Consider the following 24,459-nt stretch of genomic DNA (forward strand, 5'->3'; position numbering starts at 1 on the left):
AAGTCCTTGTGTATATTTAAGGCAGAAGTTGATAGTTTCTTCATTGGTCAAGGCATGAAGGGATAAGGGGAGAAGGCAGGAGATTGGGGCTGAGAGGAATAATGGGTCAGCCATGATGAAATGGCAGAACAGACTTAATGGGCAAAATGGCCTAATTCTGTTCCTATATCTTATGGTCTTATGGTAAACAGTAGTCTTGTAGAAACATTATCACTTCAGAGTTACACATCACTGTGATTTGGACATGCATTGCCATTCCAGTATTATTATTGCTTGTTAAATATTCTGTAAGTCCCTATCATATTCCTACCTATATCCTATGAAAGCTTAATAGCTCAAAGGCTGCAGTGAAATTGAGAGAGAGTTCCCCTGGGTAACTATTAATTGTTAATATTAGCTATTGATTAATGCAGCCATCATAATGCCATCACAATGCCATCCCAATGCCATCCCAATGCCAAGATGATGGAAAATAACTGTTTATTGGAGGTGAAGTGCTCATGCATTTAAAAATGCGAGAAGGACCACCTTCAATAATAGTAAGACAATGGTAAGTGGTTAGAGAAAGAATATTGTCTGGCAAAAAGATATCCTTTCATTCACAAGTTAAATTGTCAAAGCCTAGTGGATGTCAGGTACAGCAAATAATTTCGAAGTTAGAACTACCAATCTCATGAATGTTACAAATGAAATTTACCTCAGAGCAGGCTATTGATAATTCTTCAAAACAAAAATGGCAATGCAAATGGCTGATTTGTTAATGAAGCCCAAATAAGTAACTATTGTTCAGCAATATTGCCAATTCCACTGATCTAGTGCTCATGTTCCAAGTTCAAAGTAAATTGATTATCAAAGTACTTACATGGGGTGATTGATAAGTTCGTTGCCTAAGGTAGAGAGAGTCAATTTTAGAAAACCTAGCACATTTATTTTTCAACATAGTCCTCTCCTACATTTACACACTTAGCCCAGCAGTCGTGGAGCATACGGATCCCTTCTTTGTAGAAGTCGCGTTTTGGACCTCCAGAAGTGGGCCACAGTATGGGGTGATTGATAAGTTTGTGGCCTAAGGTATTTAGGAGATGAGTTATACAGCTCTCGTTACATGCACGTGCAGTTCAACTCTTTGAGTGATTATGCAGAAAGTTCGAAGTTAATAATCTACTTTGCTCTGGGCCACTTCTACCAAAGAAGGGATCCGTATGCTCCACAACTGTTGGACTAAGTGTGTAAATGTAGGAGAGGACTATGCAGAAAAATAAATGTGCTAGGTTTTCTAAAACTGACTCCTTCTACCTTAGGCCACGAACTTAATCAATCACCCTCATATATGTCACCATATAGAACCCTGAAATTCAGTTTATTGTGGGCACACTCAATAAATCCAATGACCATAAATCTCTTAAAATTTAAGAATCTCTTAAAATACTTAGAGCATTGGGAAAAGGTATTGCTAATGACATCCACATAGAAGTACAGGAGGATAAGGAAGGGAGAACTAATCTGATGTGTTCGGCATCAATTATACAAGGAAAACATACACTGTTTATAATTTGCTCTCAACATTAAAAGATATAATGCCCTCCCCTGAGTTTCACTGCGGAAGCTTTTGAAAAACATACTATGTTTCATTTTCCCCCCTGGCAATTATAAAGATGTGGTTAAAATGTTTGCAAATTGGAAAGATGTGACAGAGGCAAATATTATAAAATAGTTATGGAAAGTAAGATAACAAACAGCACTAAGACACTTAAAGTATTGAAAGTGTATATTAATCTAATCTACACACACAAAATGCTGCCTGGCCTACTGAGTTCCTCCAGCTTTTTGTTTGTGTTGCTTTGGATTTCCTGCATCTGCAGATTTTCTCTTGCTTGTGATTAATCTATATTTTCAAGAAGTTAACAAAATATTTATTCTGACCAGTAACTTTCCTTCAGTGTTGCATATGCTTTTGTCTTGACTTTATTTCATGTATTTACAGGATTTAGGATTTTTGCCATTTCAAGGAACAGTGAAATTAAAGGAACCAGAACATGTGTTCTGGTTACTTGAAGACTACGGAACAGATCCCAATAATGCCCCAGAGAAGCCCTTTCATATTTATTTTGGAAGATGGGTGAGATTTATTGAAATAGAATATTAATTTATAATTTTAATCTATTATCCTGTGGAAATGAACTAACAGACTGATACCTGAAAATGTCAGATGTTTAACCCTAATCAGTGGTGAATTGGTTGGTCAGACAAACTGGCAGTGGATCATTTCATTGGCCTCTGTGTCTTAACTGAATGAAGGTTGTCTGGATTCTCATTGTTGGAGAAGATAGTGTGCTGGATATTGAATACTCAGTGTATGCTTTCCTTGGTATATAGACAATAAACAATAGGTGCAGAAGTAGACCATTCAGCCCTTCGAGCCTGCACTGCTATTCTGAGATCATGGCTGATCATCTACTATCAATACCCGGTTCCTGCTTTGTCCCCATATCCCTTGATTCTCCTATCCATAAGATACCTATCTAGCTCCTTCTTGAAAGCATCCAGAGAATTGGCCTCCACTGCCTTCCGAGGCAGTGCATTCCAGACCGCCACAGCTCTCTGGGACAAGAAGTTTTTCCTTAACTCTGTCCTAAATGACCTATCCCTTATTCTCAAACCATGCCCTCTGGTACTGGACTCTCCCAGCATCTGAACATATTTCCTGCCTCTATCATGTCCAATCCCTTAATAATCTTATATGTTGCAATCAGATCCCCTCTCAATCTCCTTAATTCCAACGTGTACAAGCCCAGTCTCTCTAACCTCTCTGCATAAGATAGTCCGGACATCCCAGGAATTAACCTTGTGAATCTAATTAACCTTGTGAATCTATGTGAGTATTGGTTGTGGTTCAATTTATAATTGGCTCTCTGCCGAGTGAAAAGGTTCTGGGTTGAAGATCCACTCCTGATGGCACTAAAAGCTATGTTAACGTTCCCAAAGCGTTGCTAGGAGACTGGCTGAAATATGGTGTTTCTATGACGTTACCTTCATCCGGGTGCCACGTAGCGGTTTGTGTGATGCTATTCCAGCCTGGGGCATCGGAGATCAGGGTTTAATTCTGACATCATCTGTAGGGAGTCTGTGCGTCCTCCCTGTGGAACATGTGGATTTTATCTGGGTGCTCTGGTTTCCTCCCACAGTCCAAAGACGTATTGGTTAGTAGATTAATTAGATAATGTAAATTGTCCTGTATTTAGGCTAGGTTAAATCGGAGGGTGGGGGTTGGTGGTTCTGAGTTGTGCAATGTCCAAAGGGCTTTTTCTGGTCTGTATCTAAATAAAATCAAATAATACTGACAACATCTCAGGTGAATGTAAGAATTAGTTCATGGTGCTTTGTATGAGCATGTGGGATCCCCAATGTCTTCCGTGTATATTTATCACTGAACGTCACAAAAATAGAGAGTTTGCCAATTATTTAAGTTTGAGAATCTAATTATTATTTAACAGCAATATCACCACTTATAATCTAAGGATTACTATTGACATGGCAACTGGACCAACCACATAAACAGGGTGATAGTAAGAGCAGGTTGGAGGCGAGATATTCCGCAGCAGGTCACTCCCCAAAGCCTTTCCATCATCCAACCACCACTTGTCTAAATGAGTGAAACTCCAATGACAGTTATGTACTTGATATCATCCAGGCAAATCATCTGGGTTAATTGGAACCTGTCCACTGTTTTAACCATTCATTCCCTTCACCAGCTCTGCATTGTCTGCTCTCAGCTGAACCTACTGCAGTTACTCACCAAGATGACTGACAGCATCTCCCAAGCCTGCAATATCTTCTACAACAAGGACAAAGACAGCAGGTGAATGGGAACTTCATGATCTTCAGGATGCCCTTCAAGTCATGCATCATCTTGACTTGAAACCTATGACCATTCCATGACCTTTGTTGGATCTAAATTCTGTGAGTTCCAGCCCAAAGACATTATGAGAGTATTTTCACCAGAAAGACTGCAGCAAGTCCAAATGCAGACTTCCCTAGAATCATTTCAAGAGCAGTCAGGGATAGGCTGTAACAAGAGTGGAGGATCAGTTTATTTGCCATATATCGTCGTGGCTATCCCTCGAGGTCAAGGATGATGGTTTTCATTCTGTTTCCACAGAGCGAAGACGCCTGTGCGTGTATTTGTTTAACGTGTACTTCATGTTGCATTTCAAGAAGCACACGATACTTTGGCATGGAAACCACAATGATTGGAGCTGATGGATTTGTTGCAGCCTTCATCTGCCTTCACAGCCGTTGAGTTCAAAGTAACTTCATCCACCTGTTCCACCGTTGAGATCTTGGTTGGATTGTTCTTTGTCAGGGACCTCACCCTCGACCTTACCGCCATGGGTGACCCTACCAGGAGCATAGCTCCAGATGGCATCGCTCTCGGGATCTCAGGACCATACAAGCTTCTCCACCACGATGAAGTGACGACCCATGGAGAAGTCGCCATATATATTTATGTACTTACTTGCTGTCCGTTATGCCGCTAGTGTTTAGCGCAGTAATGATGGTCCTCCATTTCTGGCCATGTTCAGAGCTTCTTTCATCAAGTCAGTATCGGTTTTCACTACTGACAGTCGCGCAAGACCTGGGTGGAGCCTCAGGACTCAGGATTCTCCATAGCTGTTTCTGTAATGATTGTTTTTTGACCAGTCAGGGTTGTTCGCCCTGAGATGAACCCCCGAACCTGGAGGACAGGTGGACCACTCTTAGTCTGTCCGCTACCCTTTGACCTCTATGGCATGGGTGACCCTACCACGAGCCAAAGCGTAAAGCGCAGACTCCAGCCATCTTGACTCTCTGGGTCATCGAGGCACGCAAGCCTCCAAACCCTATGATAGAGTTGTGGTCTTCTTGGAGGATACACATTTACATGTGTTAGATATTTGCTGTGGTGTGTTGGTGTGATAAGCAACAGGAAGCAACACCATGCAACAATTATAAAGAACAAAAAAGTGATATAAAAAGGAAGTTATCCTTCTCAGCAGCACACACATTCTAAGTGTTAGATATGCAAAATACTGGAGGAATTCAGCAGGTCAGGCAACATCTATGGAAATAAATAAACAGTTTACGTTTCTCGAAGGATCTTCTCTCTCTCACCCACCTGGCTTTACCTATCATGTTCTGGCTTGTACTCCTTCCCCCCCGCACACCTCCAACACTTTATTATTCTGGCATCTTCCTCCTTCCTTTCCAGTCCTGGTGAAGGTGTTGGCCCAAAACGTTAGTTATTTATTCATTTCCATAGATGCTGCCTGACCTGCTGAGTATTAAAACAACACACACAAAATGTTGGAGGAATTCAGTAGGCCAGGCAGCATCAATGGAAAGGAGTACAGTTGACTTTCTGGGACAAGACCCTTTGGCAGGACATTGTCCTCCAGCATTGTGTGTGTGTGTTGCTCGGATTTCCAGCATCTGAAGAATGTCTTGTGTTTGTAAATAAATATTACTCTTTGTAATAAGAGCTGGTAGGTTCAGCAGTTTGGTTGAAACCTCAGATTTGGATTACAAGACTGTGATGATTCTTTTTTGATCAGGAAAGCAAAAGATAACATTCTTTTAAAATCTTCTGGAGAAGTAATGAAGTAAATGTTGGTGCTGTTTCCTCTTTAGATTGCTGATGGTCGGAGGGAGCTAATCAACTTGTACAGTGTGAAGAAACGTCACTTCATCGGTAATACCAGCATGGACGCCTGCCTTTCCTTTATCATGGCAAATCACGCTAAAGCAGGAGCCGACAGCTTGATTTTTGATCCATTTGTGGGAACAGGTAAGAAGGAGACGACTGACACCAACACCCAGCATTTTAGCCAGTACAGCACAACACACAGAATCTGTTTGTCTCAAAGCTGTCACTGTTAGGGAATTTTTGTGGCATTTATAAACATTCAGAAGCACTCAGCTGATGAAGTTAGTCAGAAGGTAATACAAACATGGGCACCCACACAATTATGATGAAAACTGATCTCAAACAATAATTTTTATCTGCCTTTCTGCACAGAGCAGATTTCTCCCATTCATTTCATGGAGCCTGTTCTTTGGCTCAATAGATAGTGGCACAGGCCAGTAGACAGATTTCCCAGCATGAGCAGTGGGTATCTGATAAAGCTGGTAGATTCAGTCTTCGTGTGAGTGGCAGTCCATGCTTGGGATTAGCCCTGTTACAAACTTAACTGTCAGCAGATCTATATGGATGTTGGCAGATCCACGATAGCCTTCAATGATAATTAAAATCAGTAAGAACGATGGTCTGTACTCTCAAGCACTTCCAGTGTTATTGTGCTCACAAGCTCTTTCAGGGTTATCCAAGACTTATCCCACTGTTTAAAAATTCACTTTCTCTTGAAATGCCAAGCCATAACTTTTCTCAGCAACACACATAAAATGCTGGAGGAACTCAGCAGGTCAGACAGCATCTATGGAAGGCAATAAACAATCAACATTTTGGGCCAAGATCTATCATTGGGATTAACCATAACCTTTCACTTACCATAAACTTGTGCCATAATAATGCCATTAACTTTTTCTCAACAGGGCATATAACGAACTGTTACGTATTCAGGCAACAATAAATATATGAGTTTGGCAAGGGTTTTTATAACAAACAACACGTTTATTAAACACTGAAAACAAACCCTCCAAAAGTAAACAAACACTAACGTAACCGGAAATCAGCTGCTGTGTGGCAGCTTGAACAGTTCTTAAAGCGAGGCAGCTCAAACAGTTCTTTAAAGTAGTATTGCCAAAAGTTCAAAATGCTCACAGTCCATTTAAGGGAGAGACTTTTTAAGATGATTTAAATTCTCTTTCACGTCGTTTTGCTTCGATCCCCGGCGTCGAACTTTTCCCACGAAGAATTTACGAAACGAAACGGCTTAAAGGCACTGACCTTTCCTTTATCACACTGTCCTCAATCTTCTGCTATCCCGCAGAGATTAACACGAGAACAGTCAACGAATTCCTTCTGAATAAGGATTAAACAAGGTCGAACCCGTTTCACTGTCGAAAATCGGTTCTCCTCGATCTTTAACTCCCGAACTCCGATCTTCACTCTCCACTTATTTCTCAACTAGCAGTATTGTAAAGAAACTGCTGGCAATGACCTTTTAAACTTTAGGCATTAGATAAAACTTCATCCTTCAACTAAACTGCATCATCACATTAAACCATGCAGTGGCATGAAGTCAACATGGCAAATCCAGCCACGAACTGCCCCTCCTCACAGGGTGGGGTCTTCCTTTTATAACCTGTAAAAAAAACCTGTCACATGATCTCTACTGGCGGGAAAATGACGTCACTCCACCATCACAAGACCATTACCTCAAGTCCAGTACAGCTTCAACCCCAGTCACGTGACAAGGGTACGTAACACGAACAAACAAATCCTTTTCTCATATTTAGTTGGGAAGTAAAGCAGCTTTATGGGAAAAAAAACTGCACGTGTTTAACAACTGAAATTAGTCCCAAAACTGCTGGATTCACGCAGCAGGTTATGAAGCGTCTCGAGAAAGATAAAGAAACGTAAGGTTTTAAGTTGAAGACTGGTTGACCCTGCCAGTGGCATATTGCTTGTTTCAAAGATTAAGCCAAACATGTCATAACACACACGAACATGAGAAATTCTGCAGATGCTGGAAATCCAGAGCTACACAAAGTGCAGGAGGAACTCAGCTGATCAGCAGCACCAATGGAAAGGAATGAGCAGTCGGTGTTTTGGGCTGAGACCCTTCTTCAGTACTAGAAAGGAAGGGGGAAGGTTCTGGAATAAAAAGGTGTGAGAGGAAAGAGGATACCTGGTGAAGCCAGGAGGGTGGGAAAGGTAAAGTGCTGGAGAGGAAGGAATCTGATAAGAGAGGAATGGGGATCATGGGAGAAAGGGAAGAAGGAAGGGATTCAGGGAGGTGATAGGCAAGTGAGGCCTGAGTGGGGATTAGAAGAAGAGGAGAGGAAGAGCATAATTTTTTTTTACTGGAAGGAGCAATCAATATTCATGCCATCAGGTTGGAAGCTACCAACATATGGAATATAAGGTATTGCCCCTCCACCCTGAGGGTGGCCTCAGCATGGTCAAGAGGAGGCCATGGACTGACAGGTCAGAATGGGATTGGGAATCAGAATTAAATATTTGGCCACTAGGAAATTCCACTTTTGGTGGATGGAGCGGAGGTGCTTGACAGACATGGCTCAATGAATGAAACTGCGAATGGCTCATTAAATCCTAATGAGGGAAGGATAGATGAGTTAATATTAAAAACCTCACAGCTGTTGATTTAGCATTGCACAATTCAACAAACCTGTGCTCTATCATATGTGCTTAGTGCATTAGCTACACTCTGACTACCTTTCAGAGTCACACTAAGTCATTAAGATCTATTTCCAAACTTCAGAACTACTATCCAGGAAACTCTTTATGTTGGTTTTAGGAAAACAGGGATTCCTTAACAATTCCACAATTCCAGTGGGAGATGGTACAAACTCTGGCTGTTTTAATACAGTGTTCTATAATGGACAGTCTATTATTCTGTTTTGCCGTTCATGTTATATAATCACATTTTGTTTTTCTTCAGGAAGCCTTCTTGTTGCTTGTGCTCATTTTGGTGCGTATGTATGTGGGACCGATATTGACTACAACATTATTCATGGGCGTGGTGAGAACCAAGACTTTTACTAGCATTCATTATACTTGCATATGTAATCTACCTTTACTGATGTCTCTTTAAAAAAAAGTTACTTTTCTGTACCTGAGAAAGTTGCGTTTTAGTTTAAAAAGGGTCCGTTTCCTTAAACTCATTTAAGTTTCCTTGTTAACTTAAATAAGTTAATTTTTTAAATTAGTTTGGGTTGGCTTTATTTGAGACAATCACATTAAAATGTACAGTGAACCAATGCACACAAAATGCAGGCGCGGCAGCAGCTATGGAAAAGAGTAAACAGTCGATGTTTCGGGCTGAGGCCCTTCTTCAGGAGCTGATGCCGGTGGAGGTCAGATCATTAGATATATTTAATATGCAGATAAATATTTGAAGGACCAAGGAGAGCTTTGGGGAACTGGCACAGCAGAGGTTGTGGGCAAGAAAGTGGCAAGTAAAATGTAATGTTGGAAAATGCATGGTCATGCACTTTGGTAGAAGAAATAAATGTGCAGAACACCTTAAAGGTTAACTTGCAGGTTGGGCCGGTGGTGAGGAAAACAAATGCGATATTAGCATTTATTTCAAGAGGTCTAGAATACAAGAGCAGGGATGTGATGCTGAGGCTTTATAAGGCACTGGTGAGGCTTCACCTTGAGTATTGTGACCAGTTTAAGGCTCCTCATCTGAGAAAAGATGTGCTGACTTTGGAGAGGATTCAGAGGAGGTTCACAAGGATGATTCTGGGAATGAAAGGGTTATCATACAAGGAACGATTGATGACTCTGGGTCTGTACTCACTGGAATTTAGAGGGATGGGGGGGGGGATCTCATTGGAACCGTTCGAATGTTGAAAGGTGGAGACATGGTGGATGTGAAAAGGATGTTTCCCATGGGGGGGGGGGTAGTGGGATGTCTAGGACAAGAGGGCACAGTCTCAGGGTAGAGGGGCATCCATTTAAAGCAGAGATACGAAGAAGTTTTCTTAGCCAGAGAGAGGTGACCTTGCAGAATTTTATTACCACAGGCAGCTGGGGAGGCCAGCTCGTTGGCTGTATTTAAAGTGGAGCTTGATAGATTCTTGATAGGACATGGCGTCAAAGGTTTCGGGCAGAAGGCCGGGGAGTGGGGCTGAGGAGGGGAATAAAAAAGATCAGCCATGATTGAGTGGCAGAGCAGACTTGATGGCCCAAATGGCCTAATTCTGCTCCTATGTCTTATTGTCTTCTGGTCGGAGGAGCTGAGGCTAGCATGGATAATCCACTCATATGGAATGGTGGGGGAGTCTTAGCCGTTAGACATAGGAGCGGAGTTAGGCCATCCTATATCCTCCCACATTCCAAAGATGTTTGGTTAGGATGAGTGAGTCATGGGCATGCTGAGCTGGTGCTGGTAGTGTGACGACACCTGTTGGCTGCCCACTGATTTAATTTGATTTTTTTAAATTCTATTGAGATATACACAGGGCTCTTCCAGCCCTTTGAGCTGTGCCATCCAGCAAATCTCCCAATTTAACCCTAGCCTAATGATGGGACAATTTACAATGACCTACCAACCTGTGGATCTTTGGACTGTGGGAGCACCCGGAAGAGAACCATGTGATCATGGGGAGAGCATGCAAACTCCTCACAGGCAGCGGTGGCAATTGATCCCGAGTCGCCAGTACAATAAAATCTTATGCTAACCACTTCGTTACTGTGTCAACCCATTTGATGTGAACAATGCACTTCATTATATATTTTGTTGTTTCAAAGTGATAAATAATATTTATCTTTAATCTTCAAGAGTGCTCTCAGCTAAAGGTAGGTTTTGTTATTTTGGGATGCTTACTATCTTATTTCTATAAATCTACAGGCAAGGCCAGTAGGAAGAACCAGAAATGGAGAGGACCCGATGAAAACATCCGGGCTAACCTCCGGCAGTATGGCCTGGAGAAATTCTATGTTGATGTGCTCGTTTCAGACACTTCCAAAAACATATGGAGGAAGGCGAATATTTTTGATGCAATCATTACAGATCGTAAGTTGATTTTGAAGAAAACACACGATGTTATCTTAGGTTATGGTTTGTGAAATCACTGCAAATTGATCAGTTAGGATCAGATTTATTATCACTAACTTATGATGTGGAGTTTGTTGTTTTGCAGCAGTAGTTCTGTGCAAAGACATAAAAATCTATACATTACAGAAAATAAATGGTGCTAAGAAGAGAATTAATGTGGTAGTCTCATGGGTTCACAGTTTGTTCAGCAATCTGATGGCCTTGGGGAGGGAGCTGGTCCTGAATCATATCAGTATGGGTCTTCCTCCTTCACTGATGGTGATAATGTCGCAGGTGGTGAGGGTCTGTAATGGTGGATGCCACCTTTTTGAGGTACTGCCTCTTGAAGATGTCCTTGATGACGGGGAGGGTTGGAGCTGACTAAATCGACAATCCTCAGCAGCCTCTTGTGATTCTGTGTATTTAACCCTCCATACCAGGTGGTGACGCAACCAGTCTTTGGTGATGTTCTCGATCACCCCAAACTCCTAACAGAGCTGCCCATGTCGCTCTGCTCCTGAGGTATTGACAGCCGGGGAGCTAGAGGCTGCATACCTTTTCCACCACGGACCCAATGAGGATTGGTGTGTGTTCTCCCAACTTCCTCTTCCTGAAGTCCACAAACAATCCCTTGGTCTTGCTGACAATAAGTGCAAAGGTTGCTGTTGCAACACCGCTCAACAACTTGACCTGTCTCATTCCTCTGAGCCTTTAAAAATGCTTTTGTCAACACAACTGGATTAAATTTAATGTTGTCAAATTGACTCAAAATGGGCATAAAATAAAGCAGAGTTAACTTCCTTAATTGTTAAAAATGTGGATTCCTTTCTGACAACTTAAAGTACTTTCTTTTTAAGCTCCATATGGTATCAGGGAATCTACGCGGAAAACAGGATCACAGAAAGGAAGTATAAAACCAGCGGAAGAATAGTAAGTTTCAGTTTGACTTAAATATTTGAATACAATTGATATTTATGTCTCAACTCTATAAACCACTGTTAATGTACCAAAGTTTTAAAAAATTATTTGGGAAATTGAAATTATTTTATCGAACGAATGAGGTTATGAGGTGTTCATCATAAAATCTTCTAGCAGTCTGAGGGATGTATCATTTTGACATCTTTCTTTCATTGGCTACTGTGTAAAATACATTACAAAGAGAGACTATTCCCATCTCCAAACAGCTCCCTTCACCTTACTTTGTATGATATTTGTGAACAATTCAGAAGAAGGAACAGATTGCAGTTTGAGGAGGATGCAAGGAGGCTTCAAGTGACTTAATGCCACAGTTAGTACAGTAGTTAGTGTACACTATTACAGCACCAGTGACTCAGGTTCAATTCCCGCCGCTGTCTTTAAGGAGTTTGAACCATGTGAGATTCCCCTGGGTGCTCACGTTTCCTCCCCGATTCCACAGTTGGGTTATTAGGTTAATCGGTCATGTGGGTATAATCGTGAGTTTGTTGGCTGGAAGGCCTGTTTCTCTAAATAAATAAATGCTGTACAGAAAACATGGCTAATAGACTAACGAGAACAAATGTGATCCACTTCAAAAGGTCAGAAGCATCGTAGCAGTGTATTATTCAAATAATGTTCTCATACAATGCAAACAAGCAGGTGCAGCAAGCAGTTAAGGAAAGTGGCATTTTAGCTTTCATGGTGACAGGATTTATGGACTGGACCAAAAAGACCACACTTCAAAGTTCAAAATAAATTTTGTTATCACCATATGTCACCATAATACAACCCTGGGATTTGTTTCCTTGTGAGCAAATCTATAGAATAGTAGTGATAACAGGATCAACCAGAGTGCAGAAAACAACAAATTGTGCAAATGCAAATATAAATACATAGCAATAAATAATGAGGTCATGAGATAATGAGATAGAGTCCTTAAAGTGAGATCATTGGTTATTGGAAATGTCTCAGTGGATGGGGAAAATGAGTTTAACTATCCCCTTTTATTCAAGAGCCTGATCATTGAAGGGTAGTAACCGTAATTGAAACTGGTGCTGCAAGTCCTGAGGCTCTTTTACCTTCTAGCTGATGGCACCTGTGAGAAGAGAGCACGGCCTGGGTGGTGGGGATCTCTGATGATGGATGCTGCTTTCCTACAACAGCGTTTCATGTACATGTCAATCTTGGAGTACCTAAGTAAGGATACTTGTCATAGAGCATAACAAAGGTTCACCAGTTTGAGTCACTGTGGTGGAACTGCCATATTAGGTTAACTAGATTTATATTCACCAGAGTTAGAAGAATGGGAGGGAACCTAATTGAAGGTTACAAAATTCTGATGGGACTAAGTGAATTGGATGGAAGAGAAATGTATCTCGTAGCTGTGGTGTCTAGTATGTAGAGTCGCTGTCTCAGGTTTTAAGAGATACAGTTCTGAGATGAAAAGGCATTTCTCCTCTCAGAGGGCAGTGGTGAACATAAGCCAAGTTGCTGAATAAATATATGGAATAAATAAATATATTTCAGGACTAAAGGAACTGGGAAAAGCAGGGGAGAATGCTATTGTGATAGAAGTAAGCAAACATCGCTGAATGATGAACAGCACTATTTTCAATATATTTTTTGCTTTTAAAAACACAGTAGCTTGAATACATTTTTGAGAGCGAGCAAATGGGCTCCCCATTTGTGAAAGTAAAATGTTCATAGTGATCTTTCTGCTTGTTTACAGCTCTGTTTTGGCATTGCTGTTGTCTTCATCAATTGATGATTAGGGGAGGAATCCATGAAAATATGCAGATTAGGATTCTTCCTGACCGATGACCCATTTAAAATTTGTTATTGTGGCCAGAAGCAGAAATTGTGCTTCTGAGGATCAAGAAGAAGTTTGGGCTCAGGTCCGGAGTTAACCTCCCTCTCTAATTGTCATACTCTGTTATACAGCGCCAAGCTTAAATTACCAGGACATCAAAAGGCACTGAGCCACCTTTAAATACTAGTTTTGAATAAAGTTGTGGATGTCTGGATGTTAAAAGAACGTTATACATGAGAAAGTTTTTTTTTCTTGTTGACTTGATGTTTCCCTTAGTTTTATTTCATGGTATTAACTTTATCCACCAGGTGGCAGTCGTGTGTCAGATAGCATCTTTAACTCCACTAAGTGAGGGAGGAGCTAATCTGTAATTCATGTATAAATAGGCAAAACATGCTGACAGTAATAAAAATTAAATTTTAAAATAATCTGTAGGTCGATGATCAATGTTGCTGACTACCAAAGATCAAGCATCAACAAACTGAATAATACAATTCTGAACCAAATAAGATATAGGAGCAGAATTAGGCCATTAGGCCCATTGAGTCTGCTGCACCATTTCAGCAGGGCTGATCCATTTTCCCTCTCAGCCCCAATCTCCCGCTATCTTCCCATATCCCTTCATTCCCTGACTAATCAAGAATCTATCTACCTCAGCCTTAAATATACCCAATGACTTTGCCTCCACAGTCACCTGTGGCAAATAGTTCCACTGATTCACTACTCTCTGGGTAATGAAATTCCTCCTCATCTCTGACCTGAAGTCAAGTGTTTACTATAGAAACTCAAAAGTGTATAGGTGAAACTACTATCTGAGTCTCGTACCTATTCTGGCTAATACATTGAGAGAGACATTCAGTGCTGGATGTCTTGGTATGTGAAGCCTTAGTTTTGAAGAAAAGCCAGAGGAATCTGTGCTTGTATTTCAGGTTGTTCCGAGCATTACCAGAGAAAAGGAGAGAAATAAAGCTAGAATTCATTGTTAAGACACAGGAAAAGTAGATCACGAAAAGAATCAAATTAGGGCTTCTTGCTTAATAAAGCTGGTGTGTCACCTGAAAAGTGATTGATTGGAATTGTTTGCTTTTTGTCTTTCAGTATTGAAAGTCATGTTCCAGTCTCCATGAATTATCATCTGAGTGATATTTTTATTGACCTACTCAACTTGGCTGCAGAAAACCTGGTCATGAATGGTCGGCTAGTATACTGGCTACCTGTGTATAAACTTGAGTATATATCAATTTATTTTTGTCCTTAATGAAAATTATACCATCTTATATTTGAACTTTACAGGAACCCATAAAAAGAAGTCTGGTCTTAGCCACATATTTGATATTTTATGAATTGGTTTATTACATATATTTATCTCATGAAGCAAGCTATATTTTAAATTATAAATGACACTTCCTTGGACGAAGAATGTAAAATATATTCTTCTGTTATTTTTGTTTTGTCAGAAGTTTCTCCTTTGATTTTTTAATAGAAAAGACTCCTACTTGTTGAAGAGATACGTGTCGAAAAGCAGTCCAATCCAAGAAAGACACATTGAAGTGGGCTGTGATTCATCGTCATCATTGCCTGCTGTGTCATATGACATGGGCAATCATGGTCTTTTGAGCATGGTTGTTCTTGGCAAATTTTTCTACAGAAGTGGTTTGCCATTGACTTCTTCTGGGCAGTGTCTTCACAAGATGGGTGATCCCAGCCATTATCAATACCCTTCAGACTGTCTGCCTGACGTCAGCAGTCGCATAACCAGGACTCGTGGTTTGCACCAGCTGCTCGTACGACCTGATATCATGGCTTCACGTGACCCTGATTTAGGGGCGAGGGAAGGTGGGGGTGCAGGGGTGCTCAGCAGGTGCTGCACCTTGCCCAGGGGGTGACCTGCAGGCTAGCGGAGGGAAGGAGCACCTTACACCTCCTTTGGTAGAAACAGAAATCAATCCTGCCATCCAAGGTCTGTGGTCAGAGTTTTGAAATTCTGTTTACAAATTTATACCATCGAACCATTCCCCCATAAAGGGAATGATTCGATGTTTTATCATATTGACATTATGTTTCAGTTAAATATAGAAAATCAAGTTAATGCAAGATGAATTATTTTTGTTAGGTTGCTAGTTCGGGAGGAGAGGCAACATTACACAGTTGAAATATCTGCACTTCATGCCCTGTTGAACTAGAACCTTGGATGAATTCAATATCATAGATGAAATCTTACAACACCAAGGCACTTTTCCTTTCCCTTGTGACCCGTATGGCATAACTTGAAAAGATCTGTGCAAAATGGAATACAACTACCCAATTAACCTCCATTGACAGTACCCTGCCTTCAAGGCTGGCTTGCTTTTACACCAGTTCTTTGCGTTATAAAGTGGCTGATGAATATAACAAGGTATTGGCAGGTCTTGTCAGAGGTGGGGCAAGTGAATCAGAATCTGGTGAGTGGGTTGGTTGAATTTTGGTACATTCCAAATATTCAGTTGGCTATTTTTTGCAATGCTGTTCACAGGAATGGTCTCACACGTGGTATTGTAACAACTGTGTTATCAGAAGCATTTCACAAGTAAGGTGAACTGCTCATATTATTGTAATATGGGAATGTTATTCAAATCTTCAGGATGTTATCTTCTAGTGTTTCTGTTCCATGTGGCGCAGTGTGCAAAGTACTTACATTTGTTTGCACTGAGAAAAAAACCTCATTTAAACAGTCTTTTCCTTTTGAAAACAAACACGTACTAAATGTTGGAAGTAATGATTTGGTTTCATAGAATGAAATATATCATAAAATCTTAATAAAATTCCTTTAAGCTGCAGATAATACTGCTCAATGGCAGCATGTTTTGCTCATGTGTAACATTGCGCTTTGCTCAAGCCTGCCCCATAATAAGTATGCTTTTTAGTGTATCTCATTGAACAACTAATGGATTGAGATACTTGTAAGAGATCTTACAATACTTTTTATCATGTACAATGTCCAGAAATACATCCTCTTTCATTACTTTAATTCCTGTTCTCTATGTTGGTATGTAATTCCCATCAACCTTAAGTCCCCTTGTTATTGGGATGTTGTTTATATTCATTTGAAAATTCTGTATAAAATTTAGTTTAGAATTTATTTTGGAATTATTTGCGTGCAGTGAAGTGCGTATCCAGGAGCTGCGTGAGTAGATCATCATGAATATCTGGCTGAAGTAATAGAATCAAAGAGATAAACAGTATTTGAAGCTTATGGGCAAAGAAATACCAATCAGCCTGGCGGTCATACACACAAAATATAACCCAATGCAGCTCACATTTTCCCACTGGCTTGAAGGATCACAAATAAAAAAAAAAAGTTCTGCTTAAAGTCTCCATTTTAAAAGAGGCTCATCCACAATTTGGTAGCTGTCTGCAAACTATTTTGGAAATTGAGCAGGCAGCATAGCAATTGTTAATAGGATATTTTTTGAATATTTTACTATAAGGCATTTCAACTCATACATTTTAGCAAAATTTGAATGTGTACTAGATAGAGGACAGAGTAAATCTCGCTCTGAAAGTTTACATGGAACATAGAACAGTACAGCACAGTACAGGCCCTTCGGCCCACAATGTTGCGCCGACTCTTAAACCCTGCCTCCCAAATAACCCCGCACCTTAAATTCCTCCATATACCTGTCTAGTAGTTTAGATCCCCTGTTACTGATTCATTAAATGGTAAAATGATCTTTAACTATTTATCCTCCTCAGTCTCTTTTTGTAATTAGTTTGGTATTTATTAAACTCCTTTGTTTTTGTGTATAAAAACTTTTGTTTTATTATAGAGATATCATCTTATCAATGTGGCACTCTTCCCAGGACTTTAATATTCTTTTGCTTGGCTTGAGCAAAATTAGACGCATTACTCTGACTGACCCCTGATTGTATGTAACCATTCTCTTCCAGCTCTTTGGTTTTGTATTTGTGTTCCTTTATATAATTTTTTAAAATGATTGTTTTTATCATACTCCTGTCTATAGCAATCTTTTATATACTTGGGCTTCATTTATATATCCTCTTCTTTGAAAATTGAAGTAATTTGTTTCCCTTTTTTTATGCTTGGGCTGAGTGAGGCTTTTGTAAGCTGTCTGTTAGGATTGAGGATCATTTGTTTGCACTCCAGGTTTGTGGCTTGATGCGGGAACCGCACTGTTTCTGTTTGCCTAGTTCTGCTCCTGTGTCTCATGGTCTTATAAAAATGGGACAAGAGTGAACTTATGATGCAGGCGGGTAGGTAGTTTGCAATATTTATTTATTTTATTGTAACAATCATTTTTATGTCTTGCACTAAACTGCTGCAACAAAATGGCAAATATCATGACATATGTCAATGATAATAAACCCGATTCTGATTCTTTAACAAGGGCAATAGATTTTACATTGTAACTTCCAGATATTGTGTAGTTCTTAAATACTGCCAGATGGGGGTGCTGCAAACCAATAATTCAGCTAAATCAGAAGCATTGCCTTATACACTCGTAATTCATGTAAAAATGGCACGTTAAGCGAAATCAGTCTCAGAACTATAAGGTTTATTTATTTATTGAGATGCAGCACCAAATAGGCCCTTGTGACCCTTCAAGCCACCCTGCCCAACAATCCTCCAATTAAATCCTAGTCTAATCATGGTTTAATTTACATTTAGACAGTGGGAGGAAACCAGGGCTCCTGTAGGAAACCCACACAGTCACAAGTAGGAAGTACAAACTCCTTGCAAGCAGCAGCGGAAATTGAACCCCGGGCCGCAGATACTGTAAGGTGGTGTGCTAACCACTACGCTACTGTCCCGCGTGCGACAGAAGATGCTCTGGGTTCAAATTTTGCTGAGAACTGATGTATAATTATTGTAGTTAAGCTCTATGGTATGAAATTGATGATGGGCGCAGTAGAAGAAGTCCTGATCCCTCGAGCCGGATTCGAACCAGCCGCATCTTTTGAGCATTCCAAGCTTCGCAGGGATTTGATGAGGCGAGTTCCTCTGAATACAAAATGTCCATGGAGAATGTGAACGTCGATCCCGCTACCTCTCGCATGCTAAGCAAGCGCTTAATAAAAAAAAGTTATTGTAGTTATGATTTAATTGCAGATGGTGCACGGAGTAAATCTTTGTGTTGCAATGTATTCTATAGATTCAAAGATTATGTGTAAATGCCATACATGATCGGCCACTTCATACTTAAATAAGAATATTTATCATAGATTGCAATAGTTCTTTCTGCCATTGATGTCTGGAGGTTACAGTGTCTGCAATGCAGATAAATCACAGTGTTGGAGAATCATCTCTTTATCCCTCTCACTTAGCTGTTTTTACCACAACGGTGACAAACCATGTACTATCAGTAGTTATGATCAGTGTGATTCCATATCTACAACGGTGATGTGTGACATACTACTGGGAAATTTGGGACGCTGATCCATTAATAATTGTATTCTATTCTTTTGTTTCCATCTCAGTATTAGATCAGCATTGTCAAATAATCAGCATTGTTGGATTTTTCAATTATCTGCTGTTCACAGCTCTCAGAGCACATTGTCCAGAGCTGCATTTAAAATTTAATCTGCCATCCATGTTCAGGCCTAAAGATTTGTTGCTGAAGTTAATATTTTGCTATATAGCCCAAGTACAGAATATATCGTAACAGTCACTTAAAATGGTTGGAAGGAAACTCCAAAGCAAAATTTATTTGATGGTACATCCCTATATTGAAAAGAAATTGAGAAAACTTTACCATTAACTTGGTTTGGAAGGTTTTACAATGAGACTATGATCTTCATGGGGATATAGCTTTCAAATAATAATATGTTTATCTAATTCATAAAATTCATTTCATAAGTTAGAAATTTATATTGGCAAAAATGTAAGACTTAGCACAGGCAAATATCTCTGGCAATTAAAACGATTTAAAACTGCCTTGTAATTCCACGAGCACTCAATGCAGGATGTACTGTGTCAAAGTGACTGCCAAAGAAGTGCTGGCCCTCCCTTCCCTGAGATCACAATGATATTATCTATTCTACACACTTTCTACAGTTTGATGACCCAAACAGCAGATAAATATGCCAAATATCACCTCACGGAAGTTTTACACGTGCGGCATACAATATAATACAAATGTCTTGGTAATCTTGTTTAGAAAACACCACACATTTATGACCAGAAAGAGAAATAAATACAGATGAGGAGGAAAAAATAATATTCTCTATCATGCCACTTTTAGTATACAATTTAATCAGGAGTTGCATGATTATTTATTTGTTTAGTGTGGAATAGGCTTTTCTGACCCTTCGAGCTGTGCCGGCTAGCAAACGCCAATTTAGCCCTAGTCTAATCATAGGACAATTTACAATGATCTATTAACCTACCAACCGGTTTGTCTTTGGACTGTGGGAGGAAACCCACACGGTCACAGAGAGAACGTACAAACTCCTTACAGACAGCAGCGGGAATTGAACCCAGGTTGCTGGTACAGTAGAGCATTGTGCTAACCACTGCGCCACCATATATAATTAACTACAGCATGTAAATGGGAAATAAGATGACACCAGGGTTCACAGGTTGTGCTTTCAATGCACTAATGCCTTAATAGGAGAAGCTGGATTTTCACAGTGGAATACTCATTTAAAGTTATGGCCTTGTGGAAATGATTTTGCTCTGTGCCGTTTGGATGCTGCATTGTTTGATCCCACCTACATGAGTTGTCTTCCTGCTAATGTATACAAATACAAGGTACGGGTCATGGAATAAACGGGCCTCAAAGATGTCAGTTTGAGAGTTGTCATTCCTTGGACTATGTTTCACATTTGCCTGTTTTATCTTTATTTCAGCTACTCTGAAGATGTTATCCCTCAACATCCTTGCCTGAAGCTTATTAGTAACTGTGAACAGCCTCTTACAACTCACACATCTCGACAACTAATCACAATGGAAAAGGTGAAAGAATTTGAGGTATGAAAGCTGAACTTACGTCTTTTACGTTACCTGGAAAAGGGAAAGAGGCTATCATGAAAAAGGGTTAATTTTAATCAGCTGCTTTTATCAGGTGATAAAGGAAAATTATGTTGTTATGATTTTATTCACATTTTATTTCTTTTCAGAAAAACTGCATAAAGTATTGATCTTTTGTGATCTGAGTAAACAATTGAGTGGACTTGGGATCAGGAAAACAGTTCACTCTTTTGATACTCTTTCACTCTTCTTGTCCTTCAAATTTTTAAATTTGGAAATGATTGAGATATTTTCAAAAGAGCTGCAAAAATATTTGGACAGGAACAGGATGGAAAGCTGCAAGAATGTTAATACACAAGAATGTAGACTGTTGAGAAATTCACTTGAGGATGCACAATAGGTCATTTACTTGAAAATGCATAGAAAAAAGGTTAATAGATTAGATGGTTATAGGCAGATAGTTGAGTAATTGACGTTAGATTTCTAGAACTTGGAGGTTTTTCTTCTTGATTGCGATATTCTGGAATTTATAGTACTGTGCAAAAACATTAGGCACATATATATAGCTAGGGTGCCAAAGAATTTTGCACAGTACTGTAGTAATTTTTTGAATTGCACTGTACTGCTGCTGTTGCAAACAAAATCATTACGTATGTGAGTGTGATAAACCTGATTTTGATAATGGGTCTCTATTGTGGACTGAGAATGGAAAGAGGGCAGGGAGAAGGGGAATCATGGTTGGGAAAAGGGGAATGAAAGGGGAGGGAGCAGGATGTACCAGAAGCGCATTCTGTAATGATCAATAAACCAATTGTTTGGAATCAAATGACCTTGCCTGGTGTTTCAGGGCTGCCCTTCTCTGCCACCTGATTCATACCCCTCATGCAACACTCCACCCTCGCCATTCCCAACATCCTTTGCTCCCGTCAGATTTACAAACTCGCTTTCCACTCCACGTTGACAAATACAGCACTGTGCAAAAGTCTTAGGCTGCCTAGTCGCTCGTATATATGTTCCTAAGACTTTTGCACAGTGCGGATCAAATATTTAATTATGATTGAGCAGAGAGAAACGTCAAGAATTCTCCTCAGGAGAGCAAGTGAGGTGACTGTGGTTTGTGAATGCTGAAGGAGTGGTTGACAGGCCAACTTTTTGTCTTGGAAACAACAGTTCAATTGTAGGTCTGTACTGCCTAGCAGTTGTTTCCCTTGCTTATCTGCGAAAGAAGGATTGTGCTTATAGTTTTAAAGTAGTTGTTTATCTGTCGTTTTCCTGTCTCTGCTCACTGCGCCATCCTCCAATGTACTTCCTCTAGACAATGGCTCGGGCTGCTGTTTGCTTCAACCACAATTAATTAAGAATCTAGTAAGGCGCAACAGACCTTTGTAAATCCACGAATAAAATGGATATTTGGTTTGGATGAATCCTCAGTCAGATGTAATTGGAGATGTACTATTCTGAGATGCTAACTCAGATATTAACTCTGAAGCTCCCTGCCTCAAGCTGCTTTTCTGTTTCGCAATTTGAAAATAAGGCTTCATTATTAAAAAATGTAACTTGATACTGTAGGTACATTTAAAGTAGACTTATCACATGGAGAATGATGGACGTTTTTGTTAAGCCAGTCTTTACAGTCACTGTTACCATTGTTTTTGATTTTTTAGCAATTTAAATACTTCATTTTCCTGTACCACATTGTGTTTCATCATACTGCAAGCAAAGTTGTTCTTATGCTAATTTAAATGCTTTTGGCAATTGCTCTTACAAGAATAAGGAAGTGTCTAGGCCAGGGGTCATGCACCAATACCGTCAAGCAAGGGGGTCTATGGACCCCAGGTTAGGAATCCCTTCTCTGAGCAAATTAGAGTGGAGGAGCTGTGATTGAAGTTACTTTAAAGTGGTGGGAACATTTCAGTGATCATAATGAGTCTGTGATCATCATTCGGGACCAACTGCCTCATGATTCTCCTGGTGCTCCACACCACTTAGTTGTTGCTTGCAAAGCAACTAATGTTCTCTGCTGGGATCTGTGGATTTTTTTGATTACAAAGTTGTTCAGGGGACAGAAAGTTGTGCGCCTTTAGGATACACAAGCTCCCATGAGGTTTTTTCCCCCTTTAATTGAAGGGAATCCAGAGTGACGGTAAGTAGCATTGGTAACTTGAAGTAAGGTAAAGAGTTAACTGCTGTAATTCTCTCTGGGTCAGCCTCACTAGTCACTCCTTTCACCAGTCCCTAGATTACATTCTTTTGGAAGTTTGAATTAAACCCAAATATCAAATTTCACAATAAGTTTTGTGGGTAGTTAAACCCAGATTTGCAGTCAGTGTGCTCAATATAGATCACCAAATAAGTTTATCCCTAAAAGACACTATAGACTACTGGTGCTGGCTTAGTCATAGTGATAGAGTCAGAGAGCTTTACAACACAGACAAAGGTGCTTCAGCCTCTCTTGTCCATGCTGAACCGTTGCTCTGCCTAGTTCCACCAACCTGTACCTGGACCATAGCCCTCCATCTAGATGTGCGTCAGGCAGCATCTGTGGAGACAGAGGGATGATCAATATTTTGGGCCAAGACCCTGTATCAGGACCGATCCGCAGAGTGGCAGCCTGGAGTATGGAGTCTGCATGTGTTTCTTATTGTTAGGAAATAGAGTATTTGTGACTGAGAAGGATCACAGGTGGTTGGAGAGGGGGGAGGAAGAGTATTTGTGGTACAGAGAAAAAGAGGAAAAAATTCACATTTATCTGGCTTATGTGTGAAACCATTGAATGTATTTGACGCTAGTAAGTTTCAGAAGATATTGAGAATAGTTTTAAAATCTTTAATAACTGGAGAGAACCATTCTAAACATTTAAGAAACATTAAAAAGTACTTGCAAATTTCTAAATTAACCAACCCTTGTCTCAGTCCTCTGTTGCCATCCCCCCCCCCCCAACCCATTGAGTGAATGATAAACAACACACACAAAATACTGGTGGAACACAACAGTCCAGGCAGCATCTGTAGGAAGAAGCACAGTACAGCATCCTATAGAGGCTGCCTGGCCTGCTGCGTTCCACCAGCATTTTGTGTGTGTTACTTGAATTTCCAGCATCTGCAGATTTCCTCGTGAATGAATGATAAAGCAGTCTTTGCACTGTCCAGTCTGGGCCAGGGTGTTTTTGTTTCCTTACTGAGCTCCATGAGGACTCCAGCTTCAGTGAACCGCAGACTACTATTTAAGACTTTCCACATTTTGTGTAGAGATCCTAAAATGACTGTGCAATGTGCTGGGAAATGCCAACATTTTACCATGCAATCCCAAGCTGTAGACAATGAAGCCTTTCTGTTATCTTGTAGATATCCCTGTTGTCTTCTGTAAGGCAAACTAAACAGTAGATTAGAATATCTGTCAACGAATAAAATGCTCAGAGGCTTATTTTATAGGCAACACACCAAAGGTTAATTTTCATAGTCAACTTATGCACGTACACTACAACTCTGATATCCCTCTTCTCCAGATAGCCAAGAAATACAGCAGTCGTTGAAAGAAAAGACGTCAACAAAACTTGCAAGTCCCAAACCCACACCCTCCCCCACACAAAAAAAACTAACAGATCACCCACATGAAAAATGACAGCTGGATCATCAAACCCTAACCCCACCCTCGCACAAAATCTAACTGACTGCCCACACAGAAAATGGCAGCTACAGCATCAAATCCCAACCTACATTATATATAAGGAAATTTATCTCTATCGTTTTCTCTAGGGACAAGATCCATCTATTACTTTCCCTACAGTTCCTTGAAATGTCAAAAACAACTTATGCCAACTTACAGGTCGATGGGACAGGGCAGATTAATAGTTCGGCGTGGACTATGTAGGCTAAGGGTCCCGTTACTGTGTTGACTCTAAACACTGGTGCTGATCTGATCTCACCTTTAGTGTTTGATAAGTTGTGGAATTGAGAGCTTGAATGCACAGCCAAAGTTTTCTCTTTTTGAATAACTTGGTC

At 40.2% G+C, this 24,459-nt stretch overlaps 1 protein-coding gene across 3 annotated transcripts in view; it reads left to right on the plus strand.

Annotated features, from left to right (window-relative positions):
• trmt11 (tRNA methyltransferase 11 homolog) overlaps nt 1–24,459 on the plus strand; it is a 74,769-nt gene that overhangs the window by 23,975 nt on the left and 26,335 nt on the right. For 2 of the 3 annotated variants that reach the window (XM_059981511.1, XM_059981513.1), the window contains 7 exons: nt 1,985–2,119; nt 5,668–5,824; nt 8,622–8,702; nt 10,539–10,703; nt 11,582–11,654; nt 14,590–14,721; nt 20,338–20,458. In XM_059981511.1, the coding sequence (XP_059837494.1) occupies nt 1,985–2,119; nt 5,668–5,824; nt 8,622–8,702; nt 10,539–10,703; nt 11,582–11,654; nt 14,590–14,721; nt 20,338–20,458 (864 nt within the window). The remainder of the gene's footprint in view (nt 1–1,984; nt 2,120–5,667; nt 5,825–8,621; nt 8,703–10,538; nt 10,704–11,581; nt 11,655–14,589; nt 14,722–20,337; nt 20,459–24,459) is intronic. The other variant, XM_059981512.1, reaches the window with a different exon arrangement.

Source organism: Hypanus sabinus, chromosome 10 (genome assembly GCF_030144855.1).
Source record: "Hypanus sabinus isolate sHypSab1 chromosome 10, sHypSab1.hap1, whole genome shotgun sequence".
In the NCBI taxonomy this organism is placed as follows: domain Eukaryota; kingdom Metazoa; phylum Chordata; class Chondrichthyes; order Myliobatiformes; family Dasyatidae; genus Hypanus; species Hypanus sabinus.